The sequence below is a fragment of the Trematomus bernacchii genome, unplaced genomic scaffold (genome assembly GCF_902827165.1).
Source record: "Trematomus bernacchii unplaced genomic scaffold, fTreBer1.1, whole genome shotgun sequence".
NCBI lineage: Eukaryota > Metazoa > Chordata > Actinopteri > Perciformes > Nototheniidae > Trematomus > Trematomus bernacchii.
The window spans coordinates 3,333,294-3,356,900 of NW_022987708.1; the positions used below are offsets into that span (position 1 = coordinate 3,333,294).

Below are 23,607 nucleotides of genomic sequence, written 5' to 3' on the forward strand. Positions count from 1 at the left end.
TGAATGGTGATATACACAGTGATAGAGGTTAAGGCCCGGACACACCAATCTGACAACAAAGAACTGACACAGACGGACGCCGACTGTTGCGTCGCCTCGCGTCTCTGCGTTTTGACCATGTGTCGCACTGGAACACACCGCAAAGACTTCAGCCGACGGCCAAGAAGCACGTACGAACTGCGCATGCGTGAGTGGCAATAACTGTCCTTATCAGCAGGCGGCGGTAGTGTGTATTCGTCATTCAAAAGAGGCAACAACCGGAAGACAGACTGCGTGATACACAGAGAGAAGAAGAACAGACTGCGTGATATAAACAAACAACAAATAGCATGTGCGTTCCATTTTCACTCTACAGCGAGAAGCTCACGGGGCTTTCCCGAACCTGTGTCGAGAGATTGGAGTTAAATGAAATCTCAGATTTGCCTTCTTAATAGTTTGTTTGGGTCCCTCACTTCCGTTTCGCTTCTCATGCACTGATTCGCTAGCTGAACAGCCAATCAGAGTGATTTATTTTGCCGACTGCCTTTGGCCGACTGCCCGCCGATTCATTCCGGCCGAAAAGGCGTCGGCACGGCTGAAAAGACCCGACGGTGCGGGACACACCAATCCGAGTAGGGCGTGTCGACTCTCATCGTCGGCCTGGCGCCCACCGACGCCGATAATCGGCCTGGTGTGTCCGTGCCTTTAAGGACTAACGTTTATAATAAATACATTTGTATTGATTTTAAGATCTTTTCATAGTTCATACAATCATACGTATTGGGGTCATTTGTATTAATGTGGACCGGAGGGAGAGGGTGACGAGCATAAGTTTCACTTTCCTTTTTTATTTCAATTCCAACTTTGGTCATGAAGAATATGTTTCTCTGTTGTCCACGTTCATAAAGCATAAAACAACAGCATCAGAGCACGGTGCAGAGTCTCTAGATGAGTTTACAGTAGTCCCTCGTTCTTATTAAACATCCATGTTGTCGTCCGCTGTATAGAAAACTGTAGTTTCCATAGTTTCCCCACAGCAGCAGGCGCACATTTATGACCTCCGCTGGCGCATCATAAACACGTCGGATAGTGAAAGTGCAGTCGGATTCTCTAAAGTACCGCAGTCTCTTCTCCTAAGTCCTTTTGAATTCTCCTATCCACTATCCCTTAACCCCGTGACGTTTCACACAGAGCTCAAGGGATAGACGATAGGAGCTGATTTTTGGACTATTCGACTGCAACCCCTGGGTGGGACCTCCCCCTTTATGAGGCTCACACCCACCTACCACACACACACACCCTCACAGTTCTCTCTCACAGCGCGGGGACCGTCAGAGCTACTGCTTTTTACAGCGGCCGGAGTGAGAGGAAAAAGAGGAAGAGAAGAGGACATTCTGAGTGGCAAAGAGCCAGGATTGGGAACAAAGAAAAGAGAAGTAGCTGGAAAGAGTGAGGCAGAAAAAGTGAGAGAAACCTTAAGGCAGATATGAGGGGGGTGAGTTTACAGGAGCTGTGAAGAGGAAAGGGTGTATCTGTTGTTCACACATGGACAGGACTGAAAAAACAGCCGGTAAGTGAGGAGCAGTGTGTGTGTGTGTGTGTGTGTGTGTGTGTGTGTGTGTGTGTGTGTGTGTGTGTGTGTGTGTGTGTGTGTGTTGAAGGGTGTTGCTCTAAATAAAGTCTATAATACCTTCCTTTGTTCAGGGCTAAATGCTAGCAGTTGACAGAATCCGAGAGGTAAGAGAAGAGATAAGATGATATATAACACATGCAGTCCCAGAACTCAAGGCACTTTTTCAGAGGGCGGAAACTCAGAGTTTACAAGCGTGTTTCAGTGAAACTGAGGGGATGAATCGGGCTCAGACTGAGAAGTTAGTAAACAGCAGAGTAAACTAAAACTGAGCTCACAGGACAGAAACACTATAGTTTGAGTTGGTTGATTAGTTGCATTTGACAAACATGTAAATCCTAGGGCGTTGCAGCCATTATATGAGGGTGGGACAAGTCCCCCCCGCCTTTTAAAATGATTAGTTTAGACCCCCCCACTTTTACTATGTGGAAAGTCCGTGAATCGGTCTATCCACTCGCCTCTCTCTGTAGAGCGCTGTGTCAGTGCTTCAATATCAAATCCATTCCACTTGCTTATTGTGAGAATGCCCAAATCAATGACATTCCGTGCCATGTTTTCACTGCTACTTTGTACCAAGGCAGATTCTCAGAGCCGTACACATGAGCCGTACACATGCTGCGTTTTTTGTGTAGCTGTGTATTTAGTTGTAAAATTATGTGCGCCACAGTTTCCCCGCTGTGAGGCTCCGGCACTAACAGTTCACGAGCGTGCTCCACTAGCACCCGGATATAAGGCGCTGTTATTAAAGAGGTGGAGGGAGAGTCCTCTCCTGTCAGACTGAGAGGCTGATAACTACAGCTCAGTGAGGTAAAGGACTCTCTGAGGGTTTAGATAGTTCACTTTAGTCTAAGTAGTGGGTCTCAAACGGTTTGGTAATCATGTAAATAAGTATTTCCAAGGCACACCTTTATATGATCATTAATAATAGTTATAAAAAACAAGAGAATAACAGGTATGAAATAATTACAACTCATACTATAGGACAGTAACACAAAAATACAGTTTAAAAGGGGAGTGATTTGTAAAATATGCATAAAGAAAAAGTAAGTCTGTTTACAGTTCTGTTTCATATGGGTGTTGAGAGATGTATCTATAGATTTAGTCCCTAATGTTGCTCTCAAAGTGCAGCAGATTGATGCATTTAACTTCAACATTTAAAAAAAAATCTTCCCGGGGGAGCATGCCCCCGGATCCCCCTAGAGGAGGTGAGTTCCACCACCTGCCAACACCCCCTGTCAAATTGTCCCACCCACATTGAGGATGCTTCCTACGCCCATGTGTAAATCTCAGAGCAAGTTTGAAAGGTTTTTTGTTCATTTTATAATTAAAACACATTTCAATCCTATTTAGAAATGGTCTGTGTTGTTTGATGTGTATTTTTCTTTGAATGTAAAATAATCTATATATTTCAACAAAGTTACGTTTTTTTTATTGGCACTTCGTTGATTTTATAATTATATAGAACAGGGGTGTCCAAACTACGGCCCAGAGGACAAATACGGCCAGCGGACCATTTTGAATCTGCCCTCAGCAAATTCAAAAAGTATAATGAAATATGGCCCACAAATTAAACATCTGCTATTGTACTTCTTAAATATATATGTTCAAATATATAACACAAATTCAGTCAATTAAAGTTGAAAACATTTTCTAACAAATCTTAGTTGATAAGAAAAAAGCCCAATAACACATTTACATAACCTGGAAATATATACCCTTAATATTTCCTCTTATGATAATCAATCTGAGCCTGCTGTTTTAAGGAATGAGCTGCCAACACAATAAATGATAAATGATTTCCCCTCCATTCCAGGAAACAATGGTCAACAGTTAGGCCACACAAGTTAAGATAACGTTTAAAAGAAAGTTTTGTCGCCCTCTTCTCTCTTTTGTTTCCCGCAACTGTGAGTCAATCTAAAACCAGAGATTATAGGATAAGTACTTTTACTTTAGTTCTGAAAAAAGACTGGTCACGTCTACATCACCGACCACATACAGCATGAACATGTTGCCAACATTAGTGACTGACATTCAACATAGTAACATGTTTTTTTTAAATTCATTTTTTTGGGTGAGATTCCAGAAATACAGCATTTAAAGGGGGAGATAGAGGGGCTGGCATGCCTAGACATTCCACAGGTTGGAATCGAACCAGCGTACTTCTTGGCAGCGGGGACTGAGCAAATGCACATGGGCCGCCAACCTCCACTGAGTTGTATGTCGGCCCAAGTTACATGTTTTTCATTCGTTTTTAAAAGGTGTGGTTAGCTGCTAGTGGTTTCTATGGAAAGACGTATTAAGAAAACATTGGATACAGTATTCTAATCTGGCAATTTATGAATTCCTGTTTAGATAATTGTCTTATAACTATTGTGTATAGAACAAGTTTTTAGGGCTAGTATGTGTCACTAGATAATGGCAGAAAAGCCTAAATAGTGTTATTGCCCAGTGCTGCTCGTGAGGGCTTGTGTCCACGAGTGGGTTATTTTTTTTCAAATAAATATGGTAATTTCAGAGTTGTTAAGTTTGTAGAGTTGCGTCCATCCCATCTAAACTTGTTGTAATTTTTTTAGCTCTGGGAGGAATATGAGAAAGACCTCAACCTTTTGACATATTTGAATAGCTGAACAAAAATATGCTGGGAGCAGCCAACTGCTATAAAAAGCTATGTTTCCCACAGAAATTGCCCAAATTTGAAGTGTAGGGCCCACAGCACTTGTAGCACGCATAACTGATTTACGCAAACTCATAGAACTGCTCTGATATAGAATCTACCTTTATCACAACAATAAACAAAAACATTTCCCAATTTGGGATCAATAAATATCTTATCTTATTGTATCTTATCTTATCATACATGGACATTATATGTTTTAGCATTGAGGACCTATTACATGTGTTGTTGTACTGGACTATATTATATTGATTTAGCTGTTTCTAATAAATCTAAGGGTCAGAATGTAAAACTCTCAAACCCATGAACTCAATATTAACAACATTACATATCATATCATTTTTTTCCAACATAATTGACTCTACACATTTCTGGCAAGTTCATCTTCAGGTGTACCTTGAAGGGTAACTTAGTGTAATGAATGGGGTTAAGAAGTTTCGATCATGGTAAAATATAGATTGTATAGCTGATAGTGTGCAACTGATTTAGTTTTATGTGCAATGTAACACTGATTGGTTGAAATGAAGTCAACAACTCCATTGCTTTTGGTTCATTAAAATGTATCAAATGCTAGTACAAACTTGTTTAAATTCACGCTGTATTTTCTAAGAGTGTGCAGTTTAGACTAGTCACAGCCTCTAATGAGTCTGATGCTGGTAATTGAAACTAATTTCAACAGAACAAGAAGATTCTTCAAGGAAAATCTGATTTGTATTCAATTATGAGTTTTAAACAAGTTGAGCCATCAGTTCTATCACCTATAATGACATTTTACTCCCCAATGTTAATAGTTAATTGGGAATCACGAAAAGTCTAAATCAGAATAATACTTTAAAGAAATTCAACTTCCTCTTACGAAACTCCTTCACTGAGTAATCCTTGGGTGTGGACATGTGTGACAGAGGAGACTGGATTGTAGTTAGGGTTGCAAAGGGGCGGAAAGTTTCCGGAAAGTTTCCATGGGAAGTTAAGCTGGGGAATTTTGGAAATATTCGATGCAAAATTAAACAAAAACACATGACATTTCAACAGATTTTTTTTTATTTTAATATATATTTTTTTTAAGTAAAACAGAACTTTTAAAAAAAAGTTTTAATTATTTTATTGAACAATTATTTGTTTCATTGAAGAACGAAAACAGGAATGTTGAGTTGAATATTACTCATCTGTGCATGTGATGGAGGAATGCACAGTGCCTGTAGGGGGTGTGGTCTCAATAGCCATGCAGTAAGCAGTGTGCTATGGCATGGATATTCAAGTGTACTTGAATGGCATCTGTTTGTTTTAGTCAAGATTATGCTAAAATATACTTTCCCCAACTATATTTAAGTTCCCTATGAAGAGCCAACCTTCAATTTTGAAAATTCCCAGTTTATTCCCATAAATTCCCGTTTATTCCCATGGAAAGTTTCCATCTTTGAAAATTCCCAGAATTTTGCAACCCCAACTGTAGTCATGTTTATTGGATCATATCTAGGCCAGATAGTTATCACAGCCAGCAGCATGTGTGGTTGAACCCACATTGAGAAAACATATGTGACCGCGGCCTAAATAACAGAAATATTCTGCATTCCTGTATGTGTCACCCCAATGACCAATACCACAAACTACTAAGAGAACCAAAACTATGTAAGGTATTTTAGTTTAAATTTACTTTTATTTTGCTGGGAAATAACATGTTATCTGTTATCTCTGCTCCAACATACAGCGGAAAGGTCAACTGTTTCTCATTCTATAGCTCATATATAGTATACAGGGTTCATACACTTTTTCACCAATGATTTTCAATGACTTTTCCACGACTTCTCCATGACCTTTACCAAATTGTCCATGACCAAAAAAATTACTCTTTCTCAGCGGTACCACATGGAACAGGAAAATAAGGTCTGCATATGAAACATGTTGTGCCTATCTAAAACAAATCAAATAGGCTTACTAGCTTCTACACGCTAAAGCAACTAAAATCTCTCACCAGCAAAATACCTCAAATCAAATCAAATCAAATCAGGTTTTATTTATAAAGCACATTTAAAAGCGATTTTTGGTCGAGCCAAAGTGCTGTACATGTAATAAAAACACATTACTACAAAACACAATAAACGACAATAAGTTACAACAGATATAACTTAAAAAACAAAATAAGAATAAAACACACGGAATAGTCAGGAGTCGTGCTCCGCTCTAACTAGAAAGCCAGAGAGAAGTGTGTTTTTAGTTTTGATTTAAAAACCCCTAGGGTCTGGGCCGACCTCACATGGAGGGGCAGAGTGTTCCAGAGCCTAGGGCCAGCTGCTGCGAAGGCTCGGTGCCCTCGGGTTTTGAGCCTGGTCTTGGGCACTATCAGCAACAGCTGGTCAGCAGACCTTAAAGCTCTGGCTGGGGTGTAGCGCTGGAGCAGTTCAGTTATATAGGCCGGAGCCAGCCCATTTAGTGCTTTAAAAACAAATAAAAGGATTTTAAAATCAATTCTGAACCGAACTGGAAGCCAGTGTAGTGAGGCCAGAATTGGGGTGATGTGGTCGCGCTTTTTGTGACCAGTCAGCAAATGTGCAGCAGCGTTTTGGACTAGCTGTAAGCGTTTGATTGAGGCCTGGTCCATACCCACATACAGAGCGTTACAATAGTCCAGTCTCGAGGTTACAAAGGCGTTAATAACCCTTTCTAAGTCTTTAAAAGATAAATACGACTTGGTTTTGACCAATAGTCTTATTTTAAAAAAGCAGGATTTTACTACGGTGCTGACCTGCTTGTCAAATTTAAAAGTGCTAGTGAAGGTCACTCCAAGGTTCATGACCGAGGGGAGGATGTTTTTTTTGATAGAGCCCAGAATATCAACCGGAGAGGCTGGAGGTTGCGGTCCAAAAAAGATGACCTCGGTCTTGCTCTCGTTGAGGTTGAGGAAGTTTTTGCTCAGCCAGGATTTTATCTCTGCTAAGCAGTCCATCAGCTGCTGTAGTGAGTGTGTGACATTTGCTTTGAGAGGCAGATATATCTGTACATCGTCGGCGTAGCAGTGGAAGGGAATGTTATGTTTAGTGAGAATTGAACCTAGGGGCAGTATGTACAGTAGAAAAAGGATGGGGCCCAGAATCGAGCCTTGGGGAACCCCACAGGTAAGAGGGGCTTTGGCAGAGGAGAAGGCACCTAGCTGTACCGAGAAGCTACGGTCTGTCAGGTAGGACCTGAACCATGCAAGGGCAGAGCCTGTGATGCCAGCGGACTGTTCAAGCCGTGACAGCAGGATGCTATGGTCCACAGTGTCAAAGGCAGCTGTCAGGTCTAACAGCACCAAGACAGCTGGGCTACCTGAGTCGGCAGCTAGGAGCAGATCATTAAAAACTCTTAAAAGGGCTGTTTCAGTGCTGTGCATGGGTTTGAAGCCAGACTGGAACTTTTCATGGATTCCAATGCGTGGTTAAAAAAGACTGCAGCTGGGCGTAGACTACTCGCTCCAGGGCTTTAGATAAAAAAGGTAGCTGGGAGATGGGCCTAAAATTTGCGAGAATGGAGGGGTCGAGATTTTTCTTTTTAAGGAGTGGCTTAACCACGGCATGTTTGAAGGCAGCTGGGACACATCCTGAGCTAAGAGAGGTGTTTATAAGTAATAAAATACTTGCTCCAACTGATTCTAAAACATCTCTGAGAAGGCGAGAGGGAATGCTGTCTGAGGTGCAGTTTGTCGGCCGCAGGTGCTTGACTACATCCGAGAGAGCAGAGAGGGATACAGGCTCAAAGTGGTCGAGGACAGCAGGGCACAGAAAAGGAGCAGGATCTGGGGTAGCACTAGTGTGGGCTAGCCTAAGAGCAGATACTTTTTCAATAAAAAATGTAAGAAACTTATCACAGAGAGTAGTTGATGGGACAATAGAAGAAACATCACAGGGATTAATGATAGAGTTGAGGACATTAAAAAGAACCTGAGGTTTATGGCTGTTTTTGGAGATTAACAGAGAAATGTGCTCTGTTTTGGCTGCTTTGACTGCCGTCTGGTAGTCAGAAAGGCAAGCACGAAGGATTTCTAGGGAGACATGGAGTTTATCCTTTTTCCATTTTCTCTCTGCACGCCTGCAAGCGCGTCTGAGATCACGAGTACAGTCATTGAGCCACGGCTCTGATAGAACTTTGGTGCGTCTAAGCGTAAAAGGAGCAACAGAATCCAGTATTAGTGTGCATGTCGAGTCAAACATGGAGATAAGCTCATCAGCATTAAAAGCACAGTTCACATCTAATTTACAGATCGGAGAAGCATTAAAAGCATCAGAGAACTGTGAGGCAGTCAAGGGGTTAATCGAACGCAGACGACGCGCAGGGGCACGTGATTCGACTCCTGCGGAAGGGATGGAGGTTGTAAACAGAACCGGTAAATGGTCTGAGATACGCGTTGCTGCACATATTTCATCCACAGATACAGACAGTCCAAACGATAATACTAAGTCCAAAGTGTGTCCTTTTTCGTGTGTTGGGCCAGCCACGGACTGAACGAGACCAAAAGAATCAAGGAGATTTAAAAAGTCCCTAACCAGAGGTTTGGACTCGCAACACACATGGACATTGAAGTCTCCGGAGATCAAAACACGATCATATTTCACCATGATCCCGGACAGAAAGTCAGAAAAGTCATTTATAAAATCCTTATTGCACTTTGGCGGACGATACACGACTGCGCAGAGTATAGGCGAGGCCGGGTTCAGTTCAAAAAGCTGCAACTCAAAGCTAGCATAGCTAGTTACAGGGTGAAGCAATCGGCATTGTAGGTTAGCTCTAAACACTGATGCTATGCCCCCACCATGGCCAGTGGCACGGGGGGAGCTGAAGAATGTACAGTCAGGAGGAAGAAGTTCAGAGAACGGTGTATACTCGCCAGCGTGAGCCCAGGTCTCCGTCAGGAACATAAAATCCAGTTCATGAGAGGTGAAGAAGCCGTTTAGCAGGAACGTTTTGTTTGCTATCGACCTAGCATTTAGCAAAGCCATGCAAAGTTTTCGCTCCGGGCTTGCCGAAGGTGTAGTGCGTCTCAGCTGACGAAGATGTGCGTGTTGAACGCCGCGCGGGCCGGGAGCAGTCAGTCGGGCAGGAGGAGCTGCCAGCGGGCCCCTCAGAGTCCGGAGCTCCGGAAAAACGGGGCGAATCCACCGATCTCTCACTTGGCGTGCAGCGGGAGGGCCTCGACAGTTAAATGCCATTTTATGTTTCATTACTATACGATACAGTATGTATTATCATTATAGTATTACTATTTCGGCGATTAGATAAAATATCAATTATATTTGATGCAACTTTAGTTACATTTCCATGACTTTTCCAAAACTTTGGGAAAAATATAGTTTTCCATAACTTTTCCAGGGCCTGAAATTAGCATTTTGAATTTCCATAACTTTTCCAGGTTTTTAATGACCGTAAGAACCCTGAGTATAGCTTGTAAAAGGGTGTTATCTTATGAGTAATTTAGAAGGAAAACTCCGGTTGGAGTTTAAACAATGAATGGTGAACCCATCTGCATTGTCGGCCGAGTGTCGGGAAAACACAAGTAGGTTGGGTAATCCCGGTCTTTCAGGAACAAGATCGGCAGGGTGTCAAATATCCCACCTGAGGTGATGTGTGCAACTCAGATTATATTTCTACTGGTACCACATGAGTGAACATGCTATTCTTCTCTTCAAATGTAAGAAGAAGCAACAAAGACCTCAATTGAAAGTTGTTACTTCATCCAATTGGTGGTTTTATGTAAAACCAGTAAAGCCACGATAGATATACTGTTAAGTAAAGGAACAAAAGCATTAGCATAAAACTATACTCATACTACACAATGGCCAATATGAATAGATGAATGTATTTATCATTTTTATGCTGTAGCTAGTGAAGCACAGTTACTTCTGAATTTACCAATAAAGTTTCATCATGTGTTGATAGATAGGTGTAAATAGTACAATATCTACCTCTATAGTGAGTACTGTAGTATTAAGAAGCAAAGAATACTCAAGTAAAGACACCTGAATATGTCAAAGTGAAGAGGTGGACGAAGTACTAAGATATTTTACTTAAAGGTCCCATGTCTTGACCATTTCTACTGATCATAATTCCATTATTGAGGTATACTAAAATACATTTATATTGTGCAATTTTCCAAACTCATATTGGTTTCTCATACAGCATCTCTGTATAGTATGTGTATTCACTCTCTTGTTGGAGCTCTTGCCCCCCCCCCCCCCTCCCTGTGAGCCCAGTGGCCGTCTGCGAGACAGCGAGACACAGCGAAACCCAGCCTGAAACACACACACACCCGCAGCCTGGCTGGGAGTTTGTGTGTGTGCCCAGGCTCAGTTCTGCGGTGTCTCGCTGTCTCGCCGACCCCACACCAGTGAGCCAGCTCAGTGTCCCGCTCCTCGCAAACTCGCCGAGTGTGTGTGTGTGTGAGGAAGTCCGCGGATTGGTCCAAACGTAACGGCTCCGCGGACGTAACGTAACGGCACTATACACGAAATACGTCACTATACCCAAGAAGTAAACAATGGAAAAAGAGAAATCTCCAACGAGGCGTTCTGGGGCAGCATAGACAGGTATTTTCTGTGTCAGAGTTTTACTCGCTACAGGGTGTACTTTGAGGGTTTGTGACTCTGCAGACCGTTTACATGCATAAAAATCTACATAACACACAAGGGGACGGGTAATAACCAGAAAAGCATGACATGGGACCTTTAAGTAAATGTAGTAATACCAAAGAGAAGTAATACTGTTATATTTAAAAGATATGCAATAAATACTGCTAGGTAACTTTCACCAAGCGATCAAGAAAGATAATCTGTATGACCAATCATTTATTGATTTTATCTTGTATTACTGTGCCGAATCTCAGAGATATTTAAAAGTGAAAGATAAAGTGTATATCTTCAAAAATGTATTGATCAATCTCTTCCAAACATGTCACAGTGAAAACTAAATAGGAATAAAAAGAGGAATGTGTCTGAAAACTAAATTATTCCAACTTTATGGGTAACATTGTAATTAGGTAAAGTACAAGTACCTCAATATTTTACTGTGTACTTACAGTTACATTCCACCACTGTCAGTTTGACAGCAGTGCATGTCGGCCTGTGCAGAACTGAGAAGCATAACTCCAGTAAGCAAGACCAAAACAACTATTTCCTGTTAAAGAAAAGGGGTTACAAAGAAAATCACTATCAATTCATCAGCCCAGTCTCACTACTTCCATATTAGCTTCAGGGGGGCTTTACAATCTACACAGCATTCCACAACCTCTGTCCTAAGACCACTGCAGCAGAGAAAGGTAAAAGTCCACCACCCCCCCAAAAAACATTAACAGGGAGGGAATGTAAGAAGCCTCAGGGAGAGTGACTGAGCCAGCATTCCTCTCCAATGGCGGGAAGTTTTTCTAAACTTAAGTGATCATTGATGGTGATCCTACAGTTTCTAAAATGTATTCAGAGAACACACAACACTCAATAAGTGTGTAAAGTAATGTATTTTTCCCATTTCCTGTAGGAGGCTAAATGGTTGTTTTTTTATGGATAATATTTATTTAAGAAGGGACAATGCATATTAATTTACTTCAGTACTTGAGTCTATCATGAAGAAGTGCCAGATTTAGCCATACATTCTAATGATCTGAATAAGTATTTTACAATCCCCTTTGGAAGAACCTCTGGTTGATGAGTTATGATTTGTTATTTAAAAATTATTGTGTGTGGGAGGGGGCCAGACCATGAAATAAGGAAAATATCTGCAAATGTTATAATTATTTCCCAGTTCAAGGATTCATATTTTGTTCAAAATGTACAATAATTATATAAATTCCAATTGTATCCACGATTTGTTATGCATTCTAAAGTGGCATTAGGGAAAATCACAAAAATAATTAAATATCAAGTAAACCAGGGCCAGAATCACCAATATGTGTAGCATTAAAAGCAGCTTAAGGTATGGGGGAGCAATGCGTCATCATTTATGAAATAATGCTTCCTACTTGACACTGCTAAATATATTTTCATGGCTTTTCTGTCTTAATAGTTTGATCATATACATACAACTATACAACATATAACAAAAAATGTAATCTTTTGATCTCAAAAGCAGCAGTAAAGATAAGCGCCCATGCTCAAAGAACGTTGTTCTTAGCCTAGAACGTGCATAACATCCTTCCATATTTACAGTAACAGGAAACTAAGAAGGCCTAACTTCCCCAAATGAGCCTTGCAACAGGAAATGTTTGACCGTTTCTAACAGTTGAGCGTCTCATGATGTTTATCCACATGACCTCAAAGTGTGGATTCTGGGCCACGTGTTGTCTCTTTTGTTGTAGCAGCGGTGTTCAGAGAGTCTGTGTTGCTCAGACGTCAGCAGCTTCTCTGCTCGGGGGCTCTGTCCGGCTAAAGCCCCTCTACTATGGTTGGTTGTGCTGAGTCGGCACTTGCTTTCACTCTGTAGTTAGCCAACATGGAGGACGTGCGTTTTGCAGTGTTTATATGGATGTATAAACAGAACTGGACACAGAGGAGGCAGGACCACGTTCAATCCTATAGAAGTTGCTCAGTGGCGCATGAAGCCAAAATGGACTAGTTCTCTGGACTCTCCAGTATCTGGGTCTGTGGAGCGTGCGCACTAGTGATGGGAATTATGGCTCTTTGAAGGGAGCTGGATCTTATGGCTCCGTTCCTTTGTGAGAGCCGTTCATTGCATTTACAGACCCTTGTAACTCTCTGATTGTAGAACCACGCTAAAAAAGCAGATAGCAACACCTATACAAACTGAAAACAAATCTTTGCTGAGCATAAAAATAATCATAAATAAAAAACATAATGAAAATAAATATATTGCAATGCTCAAAACAGCAGCATCCAACAGTCTCCAATTCTTGGATATTACATGTCACTGCATGCATGCACGGAGCACCCGTAGCGCGGAGATCATCATATCATTCTGTCTTGTATTACTTAACAAAAAAAAAAAAAAAAAAAAAAATGGTTCGTTCGCGGGCGCGAGCCGGCTCCCGTCGTTCACTTAAAAGAGCCGGCTCTTTGAGCCGACTCGTTCGCGACCGACACATCACTAGTGCGCACTTGCATTTTGCATAAGCCCCGCCTCCAATCCGCAGCAAAACGGACGATATACGTATATACACTATGCTGAATTACAGACATCTTTTTCCAGATGTAAATCAATGGGAAAAAGTATGTTTGGGCCCAATGACATCACAGACTGTTCCCTAAACTCTTAGTGTGTTAAGGAACTGTACATAGATTTTTGATGAATGGATGTCATTTTGAAATAACATTATTGAAAATAGGATATAAAAAGGGTGAACTTTACAGACACAGTCCCCATTTTAGTTCATGTGAAAACAGAATTAAAATCAGGGAACAGAAGTTATATCTTCTCTATTTTTTTTAACACTTTTTTTCTTAAAACAACAGCTCTGGCATATATTTTTATAATTTGAACTGACTTGTGTACTGGACAGGACTGAGAACAAGTAAAGTAGGATCATGGGCGGTTTTTTGGGGGGGGGCAACAGGGGCCAGAAGATTGTGATGTAACTTGAGCTGAAGTTGTGGTAATGCGTTAATACAAAAATGTTTTAAATGCAAATGTTTAAAAAAAAGTTGTTTACACAAATTTAACTTCAACAAATACCCATATTTTTTATGGGGTTTTTGTGCACTATAATTTGTACTTAAAGGGGACCTATCATGCAAATTGCACTTTTTGATGTCTTTTATACATAAATATGTGTCCCTGGTGTGTCTAGGAACTCACGCAGCCAGTGGCGGCGCCAGAGATTTTCTTTTGGGGGTGCTGTGGGGTAGCTTGACGTTTCATAGAGGGTGCTCAAACATTTAGGGTTTCCCATTAAGGTCCCGGGCTACAGTTGCATTTTCTACTGCAACACTCCTCACACGCACATGCACAGTATACTGATTGTTACAATGAAGGCTCGATAATCAGCTCACATATAGGTGTAAGCAGGGGTAAAGTGCTATTTTTTTTACAAGTGGGGGGTGGACCTAACATCCTCTAGGGGGGTCCGGGGGCATGCTCCCCCGGGAAGATTTTGTTTTAAATATTGAAATTAAATGCATCAATCTGGTGCACTTTGAGAGCAAAATCAAGAGATCTATGGATACCTCTCAACACCCATACAGTATGAAACTGTATGGTACTGTAGCATATTATTTTCGAATCAATCCTTTTTCAAATTATGAATTTCACACATAAAAAAAAAAAAGACATACATTTCTTGGGGGTGCTTAGGGGGTACTATGGCTATCCTGGGGGGTGCTTCAGCACCCCCTAACGCCCCCCTGGCGCCGCCACTGCACGCAGCGTCAGAAAATAAAACCCTTTCTCTTTTCCTCCGTACCCAAATCTTTAAAAAACGGAGGTACAACGAGCGGATACAGATTTGCTGCCGATATGACGTAAAATCGGCGGCGGACCCACAGAAAGTTGCTATCAGAAACAATGCCTGACGTGTTTTGGACGTAATCTCGTCTTTGTTTACATTAGCAAGCCTCGCTAAGACTCAGAGCTAACCTGTACTGTAGAGCACATGTGTTTAAAAAGCTAACCCTAACCAATAAAAAAAGGAACTCACCTTGTGATAAACCCACAAGAGAAAAATAATTTGAGCTCCATACTGTTTCAGATATAATCCTTAATGTGGTTTAGAACAGGATGGCGTTTTATCACAGCAGAATTTAACTTTATCTCCGGTATAATTCTGATCCGGCATTAGCTCCGCCTCCTCTTTTTTTTTTTTTCAAGCTAAGGACCCAAAATCCGCATTTCTCTAACAGGGCTGCAAAAGAGGGGTTTGAGCAGTATGAGGGATGGCTACAATGGGTGATCTGTTTCGTATTTTAAGCAAAAAACTTCACAGACATGTTTTGTATAGGTATGGCCCTACAATATATTTTTCTAATATAGCATAATAGGTCCACTTTAACAAAACATGTTTATTTGTCCCGCATTAAATGTGCCACTCATAAAATAACTGGCCCCAGCATTGTTCAAGGACCGCCACAGAGTGGGATTGACCCTTCATTATGTTCGTACATCCATTGTTTCTGAATTGAAGAGGATTACAAAGAAAGCGGGGAAGGGGGGGGGGGGGGGGGGGGGGCATGCCTCAGGAGAGCACAGAATACACACTGAGCTGTCACTTTGTGAACACATGCACGAGACACAGCTGAAAAATGCAATGTTGAGCGATTATAAAAATTATCTGCAGTTTCTGAGTTTGCAGTTTCGCCTTTTCACATTGGAGTATGGTTATTTTTTGTTAGTTTTACACTATTGGTACAATATGGTCTGAAATATAACTGTTAAAATAAGTTATTTTATTCGTCTAAATCTTTGTACAGAATGTGAGATGTGATGTCTGTGAGCCTGTGTGTGTTTTTCCGCTGTAGTATAGTAGTATGTTGTAGGGAGGTGAACAGAATCCTGCCTTTATCACTTAAATTGTCAAATCTAGTTAGTTTAGTCAAATAGTCGATAAAGAGCGCTTTGTCTCTCCGAGTGTGTGTGTGTGTGTGTGTGTGTGTGTGTGCATGCGCACCTAATCAGCTGTAGGCAGTTTAAATTGTATCTGGCAATAAAGATAATGGTTTTCTCCCATCAGAGGAGCCTCTCTTGCTGTGACTATTTCCACGAAAAACATCATCACATCAGTGAATTCCATCTGCACAAACAGACTAAATTCTCCCCTACAGTAGCCTTATTATTATGCAACTAGGAAAAGGTGTGTTTTTTTGGCAGCAGTAGAACCAGATGTAACTTAGTGTGATCCCATCATACAACAATATGTTTTGATGATTGAATATATAAAATCTTGAATAGAGATGTAATAAAGTAAAGAAAGCTTGCTTGATTTCATTCGTGTGCCACAGTTATTCTACAATATTGGGATATAATTATAAAACCACAAGATATTGATTGTAAAAACCAGGCCCTAGAGATTGTGATAAAATAAGTATAAACACATAACTGAGGAGCCAGGCAAATGCACTTTGAGTCCATATTAAATACCTATACACCAATTGTGAATATTAGAATGATGCCAAGAGAAATGAAAAAATACAAAGTACACCAAACTCATAATAATATTCCCCTCTGGAAAACCATACACGTATTGCTAATGGAGCTATACGTGAAAGTCTGATAAACATATCTAAGTAATGCTTTATCCCTTAATATTAAAAGAACAATGCTTTTGTACATTTCAGTTGTAAAATAAAATGTGTCTTTAATTCTATATTTTGAGCACAACTGATATATTATTGTAAAAGCCCATGGGCTTTTACAATAATATATAATATCATTATCAGTATATTATATGAATATTTTAGAGATATTAGAAGTAATACAAATAAAAGAGTCTCTACTGAAATATATTTGGAATACAGCAGTGATAATTTAACATGTGGGTATATTATACAGATTCTAGACAGTATAAAGGCACAATAGAATTTGGATTTGATTTCCTAAATAAATACGATAGTGATATAATAGTATTTATAAAACGGACAAGTCAAATCAAGCAATCTGATTGGTTCTTAGCCGTGATATACTGAGCGTATACCACGGGTAGAATTGTAAGTTACTTTTCACAACAAGTCAGTATTCCTCCGCGTCTGAGAAAAACTGTATACAGTTGGGCTGAAAAGCAAACTGCTTGCAGTATGCTTTTCAAACTGGAACAAGAAAGCAGCGGAGAAGTAACGGGGCAGAAACCCTCCTTTTTACGCAGCGGTCCAGACATAGACATCAAACGGCAAAAACATATTCAGTGTGCAGTTCCTTTGGCATTAGGGCAGGGATATTTAGATGCTTTCCAAGGTTTGACATAATGAATTGTGCTACTTTTAAAGCAAGCAACGATGTTTTCAAATCTGTAATCAAAAAGGTCCGCAAAAACGCTATCGACCAATCAGATTGCTTGATTTGACTTGTCCGTTTTATAAATATATTTACATTTCTTCCGTTACGAAACAAACTTACAAAGCATAAGATGGAAACATTTAAGATTAACTTCGACCTCCGGGGGGGTCTCACTATGGAGGAGTGGATTGAGCAGTGCCTATCTCCAGAACAAAAAGCACCTAAACGACGACATGCTACGTGAAGAGCAGGTAGACCAACTGGAAAGGTACCACCATTCAAAAGCTTTCTGATGCGGGTCTTGAAACAAAGCAGATAAATTATGACCGTTAGTGGCCACAGGTGCGAAAGCTCTCTCCAGAGCTACTGGAAGCCGAATCTTGGGGACCGGAGAAAGTGGAGCAATATTCTCGCCACGCCAAGCAACAGCCTAGATCAACCTCAACCTATACAAGTAACCACGTAAGCCATTCTACTGATGCTGGACAGTTTTTCAGTGGGTGCACAATAAACGGCAACATACAAATGAATGTAAATAAATAGCCAAATAATGGATCAACGCTCTCTGTCTAATATGTTCGCTAGCTGTTAGTGTTGTTGCATAGCAACCACCTCGCACTATGTTTCGTGCAGAAGGCAACGGAGGGACTATTTTATTTTGAACATCATTATTTACTAATACAAACTATTTAAATTAGAGTGTGTATTTTTCTTTCATATTGCCACACTTGGTAACCGTTTTATAAAAGCAATAGCTCACTTCAGGCCATGATGCTCATTATATCACAGCTAAGGGGGTTGTCGAACCACGCCCCTTAGCTGTGATATAATGAGCATATACCACGGCCTGTCGTGAGCTATTGCTTAAATAATTAGAAAGAAAAATGTAATCTGCAAAAATATATTCTAGGGATCTACAGAAATGTTGAACTTAAATATGAATACTGAAGGTTGTCTAGTATAGTTATTATTTTCCAGTGTTGGGCAAGTTACTTCCAAAATGTAATACATTACACATTACTTATTACTGTCTTTTTTAAGTAATAAGTTACATTACAATATTACTGTCTCTGAAATGTAATGAGTTACACTAGTTTTATATTACTCTTGAGTTACTTTCACCAAAATAACCGCAAAATAATGGCTAGGTATTTGAAATGCTAAAATTGTATTTTAGTGCAGCAACTGTGTAGGCAAGGCTTAGTTGAATACTCGATTCCGTTGCTAAGGAGGATCAAGAAAGAGAAAGTAAAAGAGGGTAAAAGACGGAGCGCTGGACGTCAGATAAATGAACAGAAGAAGACAGACAATAAGTAAACACTAACAGGAACACGGCATGGGCTCTGCAGTGTTTAAGGACTTGTTAGTGGATCAGAAACTGTGAACCGAGTTGGACAGTGCTGCCGTAAAGTTGTTGTTGTCGCAGTTCCAGCCGTTGGTGCGCCGTGGAACGGAGTTTTTCTTTTTTCTTAGCGGAAGAAATACGATCATTTTAAGTCAATAAAATCATTTCAATTAATATTGGGAGTCGATTCCTTAGTTTGTTTAGTATCTGGCCATGTAATAAGCGGGATAATGTGCAGCGACTAGGTCATTATGGGGAAAAGAACACCCTTCAGGCTCATCAAGATCAGCCTGACTGATTACGTAAACACCAGGTTTACTAATCTACCGGCACAATTTTTCTCTGGTGTCGGAATGTCTCGCGATGTTAGTGAATTCTTAAAAAATAATTTCGGGTTAAAATGAGTTGTAACTGCGTTACTGAGAATTGTAACGGGTAGTATATTACCCACATTTCATTAGTAATGCGTTACAGTACTTCGTTACAGCAAAAAGTAATACATTACTGTAACTCCGTTACTTTTGTAACGCGTTACACCCAACACTGTATTTTCCTACAGTATACTATATAGATATAGCCTACATTTAGTACTGAACAATCAAAACTGCAAAACTTACACATGATGATGAGTTAGATTTATCTGTGAAAGTATGAACACACCCTGCTGAGTCTTGAGGGGAAACAGAACCTGTTGAGAGCTGTGCGCAAACACCACGTGGTGACGCACCGTTAATGGTGACAACAGGGACAACTCACAGTGATCATGGGAAGTCCTGCACAGATCTCAAAACCGTGACACCCGTCAATCTACTCTCCATATCCTCCGTGAGTAAGACAGTAGCACATTCCTCGGTGCGTTTCTCTCCCGGGATGATCCTCTGATGATCGGTCGGTAACAGTGTCTTACGTTTGTGAAAAGTCTGGTCGCTCGTATGATGTGGCACGGCTGATGGCCGATCTGTTTCGTCTCGTGTTTTGCAAAAAAGTAGTAATTGTGTGAGCTTTGCGCGTACATGTGACAAAGTGCACGCACACCGTGTTGAGGGAAGGGAAATCGATGAACTCACGTTTATCCTCACATTTCTGACACGGATTAATAAAGCGAGGACATTATATTCATGAGGGAGGTGGGCTCATACTAAGCACGCTGTATTGCTTCCAAATGTTTAACATATTGAATAGATAAACTATTTTCATTCAAAGTTATCAGTGCTGTATCACTACACACAGGCATGATTTACTCTTCTCTCTTCTGTGTGTTTTAGTTTAGGGATGTGTAATGTCTGGCCACCTGCACCACAACAATGCTTTTAAATTATTTAGGTGGGTCCTTTACGAAATATTGATATAAAACCAACTACTAACTAACTAACAGCAAGGCAAGAATAAGCACAATCTGAGCAAACTGCTGAGACTCTGAGAGCCAGTCAAAGAAATTAATGAATGCAGATTAACTTTCTGTCAATCAAATAATACATCTAATCATAATGTTGCCTACCACCAGGGTTGGGAGGGTTACTTTGTAAATGTAATCAGTTACTGATTACTGAATACATGGCTCTGAAAGTAATCCGAATACAGTTACAGTTACGTGTCTTAAAAAAGTAACGTAATCAGATTACTTTTAGATTACTTTTGGATTACTTTCTTTTTCCATCACAGTATGTTTTGGTGTACAGAGACACAAAAAGCAAAAGGAAACTGAACATGTTTTTACTGTTTTAATGGCTTATCAAGAGCACAACTGAAACATAACATCTGAAACGATGTAACAACATAATACACTTTTTGGGGATGCAGCTTGGGATGTGAGGAGTGAGGGACACGGCTTAGAACGGGCGTGTCGCCTTCTGTCCTGCCAGTGTTGGCAGGACATGAATTAAAATGTCGAACTCGGACTTCATTTTAAGGACATTTCGGCCAGGGGTGTAGAGCTATATTTGTTTAAGCACCGGATTGGCAAACCAGGAGAGTGTGTGCACCAGTCTGCCTTGATCTATGAATTCCTGTCCGTGACACTCACAGTATCTGCTGCCCACAGCTGGTTTATAGAAGGAAAACCTCCTTCACTTCATGAAATCTCTGCAGCACCAGGAGGCAGCGGGAGGGTTAACTCAGCCTCTGAGAAGAGGAGCGTGCAGTGCCTTTCACGCACCGCCTTCACTGTGTTTACCTTCAGAATCATTAGAAAGGCTAAAGAGCGACCGCAGGCTGATGTGTTTTAACCACACACACCTCTACACACACACACACACACACTCACACGATTTAAACGCAGACTTTTGTTCCTCCATGTTTCGTGGTTATTGTTTCACTGAGCGGACCCGCACATTTTTTTCAAACGCTCCCTTTTTTGGTCCATCTGCGGCGGTAATAGGTTTTGTGCGCTGTGATGATTCGGCTGTACCTTTAGTAATGCATATTAAATGTTGTGAGGAAATCTTTCCACCAATAATTCCAATAAGTAATCCAAAATGTATTCACTTCAGGTTTACGAAAGTAACTGTAATCAGATTACTCGTTTTTCAAATGTAACGCGAGCTGAATACAGTTACTTGATTTTTGTATTCTGATTACGTAACGCCGTTACATGTATTCCGTTACAACCCAACCCTGCCAACATGTGTTGTGTACTGTCTGTTAAAATATGATATTTAACAAACTCTGATACCCTTAAAGAAAGGAATATAGCACTCAAGGTCTCAGGGAGTCCACTTGACTTAATTCTAGCTTTTTAAGGTTTCTCAACCAAATCCAGAAGGCAAACTTTTTTCAATTCTGAGTCGAGAGAAAACGTTGGGAGAAAGGTTGTAGCATCAACCCTTCTCCCAATTTTTTCAACAGATCTTTTGACAAATTGGGTCTAGAGAAGATTATTAAGATACATGTTGCAACCAGATCTGAGTTTGTGTATGTGCTTTCTGAACCATATAAACACATAACATGAATGGATCACTTAAGTGCAATTAGAAATTATTTGATCAATATGTCCTTTTCAGATGTCTCGTTTTGTCCAACAAACAGACATGCATATATTTACCTCACAATTATACAAAACCTGCAGGAAAGGGATTTGGAGGCTTGAACCTGGCTGTGTGTACATGTTGTGTGATGAATGACTGAAAAATGCTGCTTATGAATGAATCAATTTAACATTTCAGGACTTGTGGATTAATCAATATGAGTATTATCTTACATGGGTATCTCATTATCTGTTTTTCAGGCACCATGTGTTCCTATGACTTACTGATGTGAGCCTGAGGGATAAGTGGAGAAGAGTTCTCAGGAAAAAATGAGGACAGAGCATGTTGTTTGGGACGAAGAAGGGACGCCAAGCTTTACCCGGAGATGCTTGCAGCCGGATTATCATGAAGGAGCGGAGCTTTTGCATCTCACAGTTGAGGAAGATCAGTAACAGAGGAACCCAGACTCATGAGGAGCCTGACAAAGGTCTACTGGACTTTACATCATTAAAAAAGAAGAGATGCCAGGTAGGACAGAAGAATGAAAGAGGAGATTAAGGCGAGACAGACTAGAGGAGATAAAGTGAAGGCTAAACTAAGGCAAACAGTTTGATAGATGGAATGAGTAGTAGAGAAGCAGGCAGAAATAAAATAAAAATACTACCATTAAAGAAAAGCCAGAAGAAGATACCGCTCGAGGAGAGTAAATGTCTAGAAGTATCCAGAGAATAGGTGATCTCAGGTTTTGAAGATCAGCAAAAAACAGTATTCGCGATGTTCATGAACTTCCGTCGTATTCACAAGTGCCAGTGCGTGCAGCTGCTGACCGCATGCATGGTGCTGTGTGTGGTGATGGTCAGCTGGGAGGAGCTGGACCACCATGTGGTCAGCCACATGAGATCCTACACGTATCGCTACCTGGTCAACAGCTACGACTTCCTCAACTCTTCCTTCAACATCACCTCCAACCGTCACAGAAAGGATGGTTCTACTAACGGGTTGGTGACCTACCCGTACCTCATCAACCATCCAGGGAAATGTGCAAGGGGAGATGGGAAAAGCGGGGATGACGTGCTCCTTCTTCTATTTGTGAAATCATCGCCAGAGAACTTTGAGCGGCGCCAGGCCATCAGGGACACGTGGGGGAACGAGAGCTTTGTTTGGTCCGAACTGGGAGCCACTGTGAGGATGGTGTTCGCCCTCGGTGTGGACGCAAAGCGGAGATCCAGGGTGCAGAGAGCACTGCTACAGGAGGACCAGACCTACGGAGACCTGATCCAGCAGGACTTTTTGGATACCTTCCACAACCTCACAGCCAAACTGATCACGCAGTTCCACTGGGTCCACGAGTACTGCCCTCAGGCGCATTTCCTCATGTCTGCAGATGACGACATCTTCGTCCACATGCCCAATTTGGTGAAGTACCTAAGGCAGCTTCTGAGTAATAAATCAGGGGTCAAAGACTTTTGGGTGGGTCATGTACATAGAGGAGCCCCTCCAGTTCGCCGTAAAGAAAGCAAATACCACATCCCCTATGATCTGTACCCCTGGCCTTCCTACCCGGACTACACGGCTGGAGCGGGGTACGTGGTTTCAGGAGATGTGGCTGCTAAGATCTACCAGGCCACTCAGGTACTGAACTCCTCCATTTACATTGACGACGTCTTCATGGGGATTTGTGCCAAAGCCATGGGGGTCTCCCCCCAGGAGCATGTGTACTTTTCAGGTGAGGGCAAGGCTCCATATCACCCCTGCATCTATGACCACATGATCACATCGCACGGTCACGCCACAGACGTTCGGTCACTGTGGCAGGCAGCTACAGACCCTGCAGTGTACGGCAAGTCCAGAGGATTTATGGGTAATCTGTACTGCACAGCGGTGAGGGCGATGATGCTGTGTCGGCCATATTACCAGAACTCTTACTCCTGTATGGCTGCTTTTACATGATCCTCAGGTAACGCAAGGACTGCTTAATGCTAAATGTTTGCAGACAAACAAATGATGGAACTTTACTCAAAGAGTCTGCCATGCTATTTTTCTTTAATGTGATATTTAAGTGTTTTCTTGGCTATTTGCTCTATGGTAATAAAGATAAAAGCTCTGATAAGCAAACACA

At 41.2% G+C, this 23,607-nt stretch overlaps 2 protein-coding genes across 3 annotated transcripts in view; one reads left to right on the plus strand and one right to left on the minus strand.

Moving 5' to 3' along the window:
* Positions 1–23,607, minus strand: part of mcf2l2 (MCF.2 cell line derived transforming sequence-like 2) — a 118,802-nt gene that overhangs the window by 72,112 nt on the left and 23,083 nt on the right.
* b3gnt5a (UDP-GlcNAc:betaGal beta-1,3-N-acetylglucosaminyltransferase 5a) lies at positions 1,261–23,607 on the plus strand. 2 transcript variants are annotated; one of them, XM_034140753.1, is made up of 2 exons: positions 1,261–1,549; positions 21,749–23,607. In XM_034140753.1, the coding sequence occupies exon 2, from the start codon at positions 22,263–22,265 to the stop codon at positions 23,436–23,438; it is 1,176 nt and encodes a 391-aa protein (XP_033996644.1). In that variant the 5' UTR covers positions 1,261–1,549; positions 21,749–22,262; the 3' UTR covers positions 23,439–23,607. The 2 variants fall into 2 exon arrangements, with proteins under 2 accessions (XP_033996644.1, XP_033996645.1); XM_034140754.1 differs by lacking the exon at positions 1,261–1,549 and adding an exon at positions 19,227–19,350.

Excerpts from the sequence above, each read along its gene's own strand:
- b3gnt5a (XM_034140753.1), top strand. The coding sequence starts at position 22,263 with ATGTTCATGAACTTCCGTCGTATTCACAAGTGCCAGTGCGTGCAGCTG.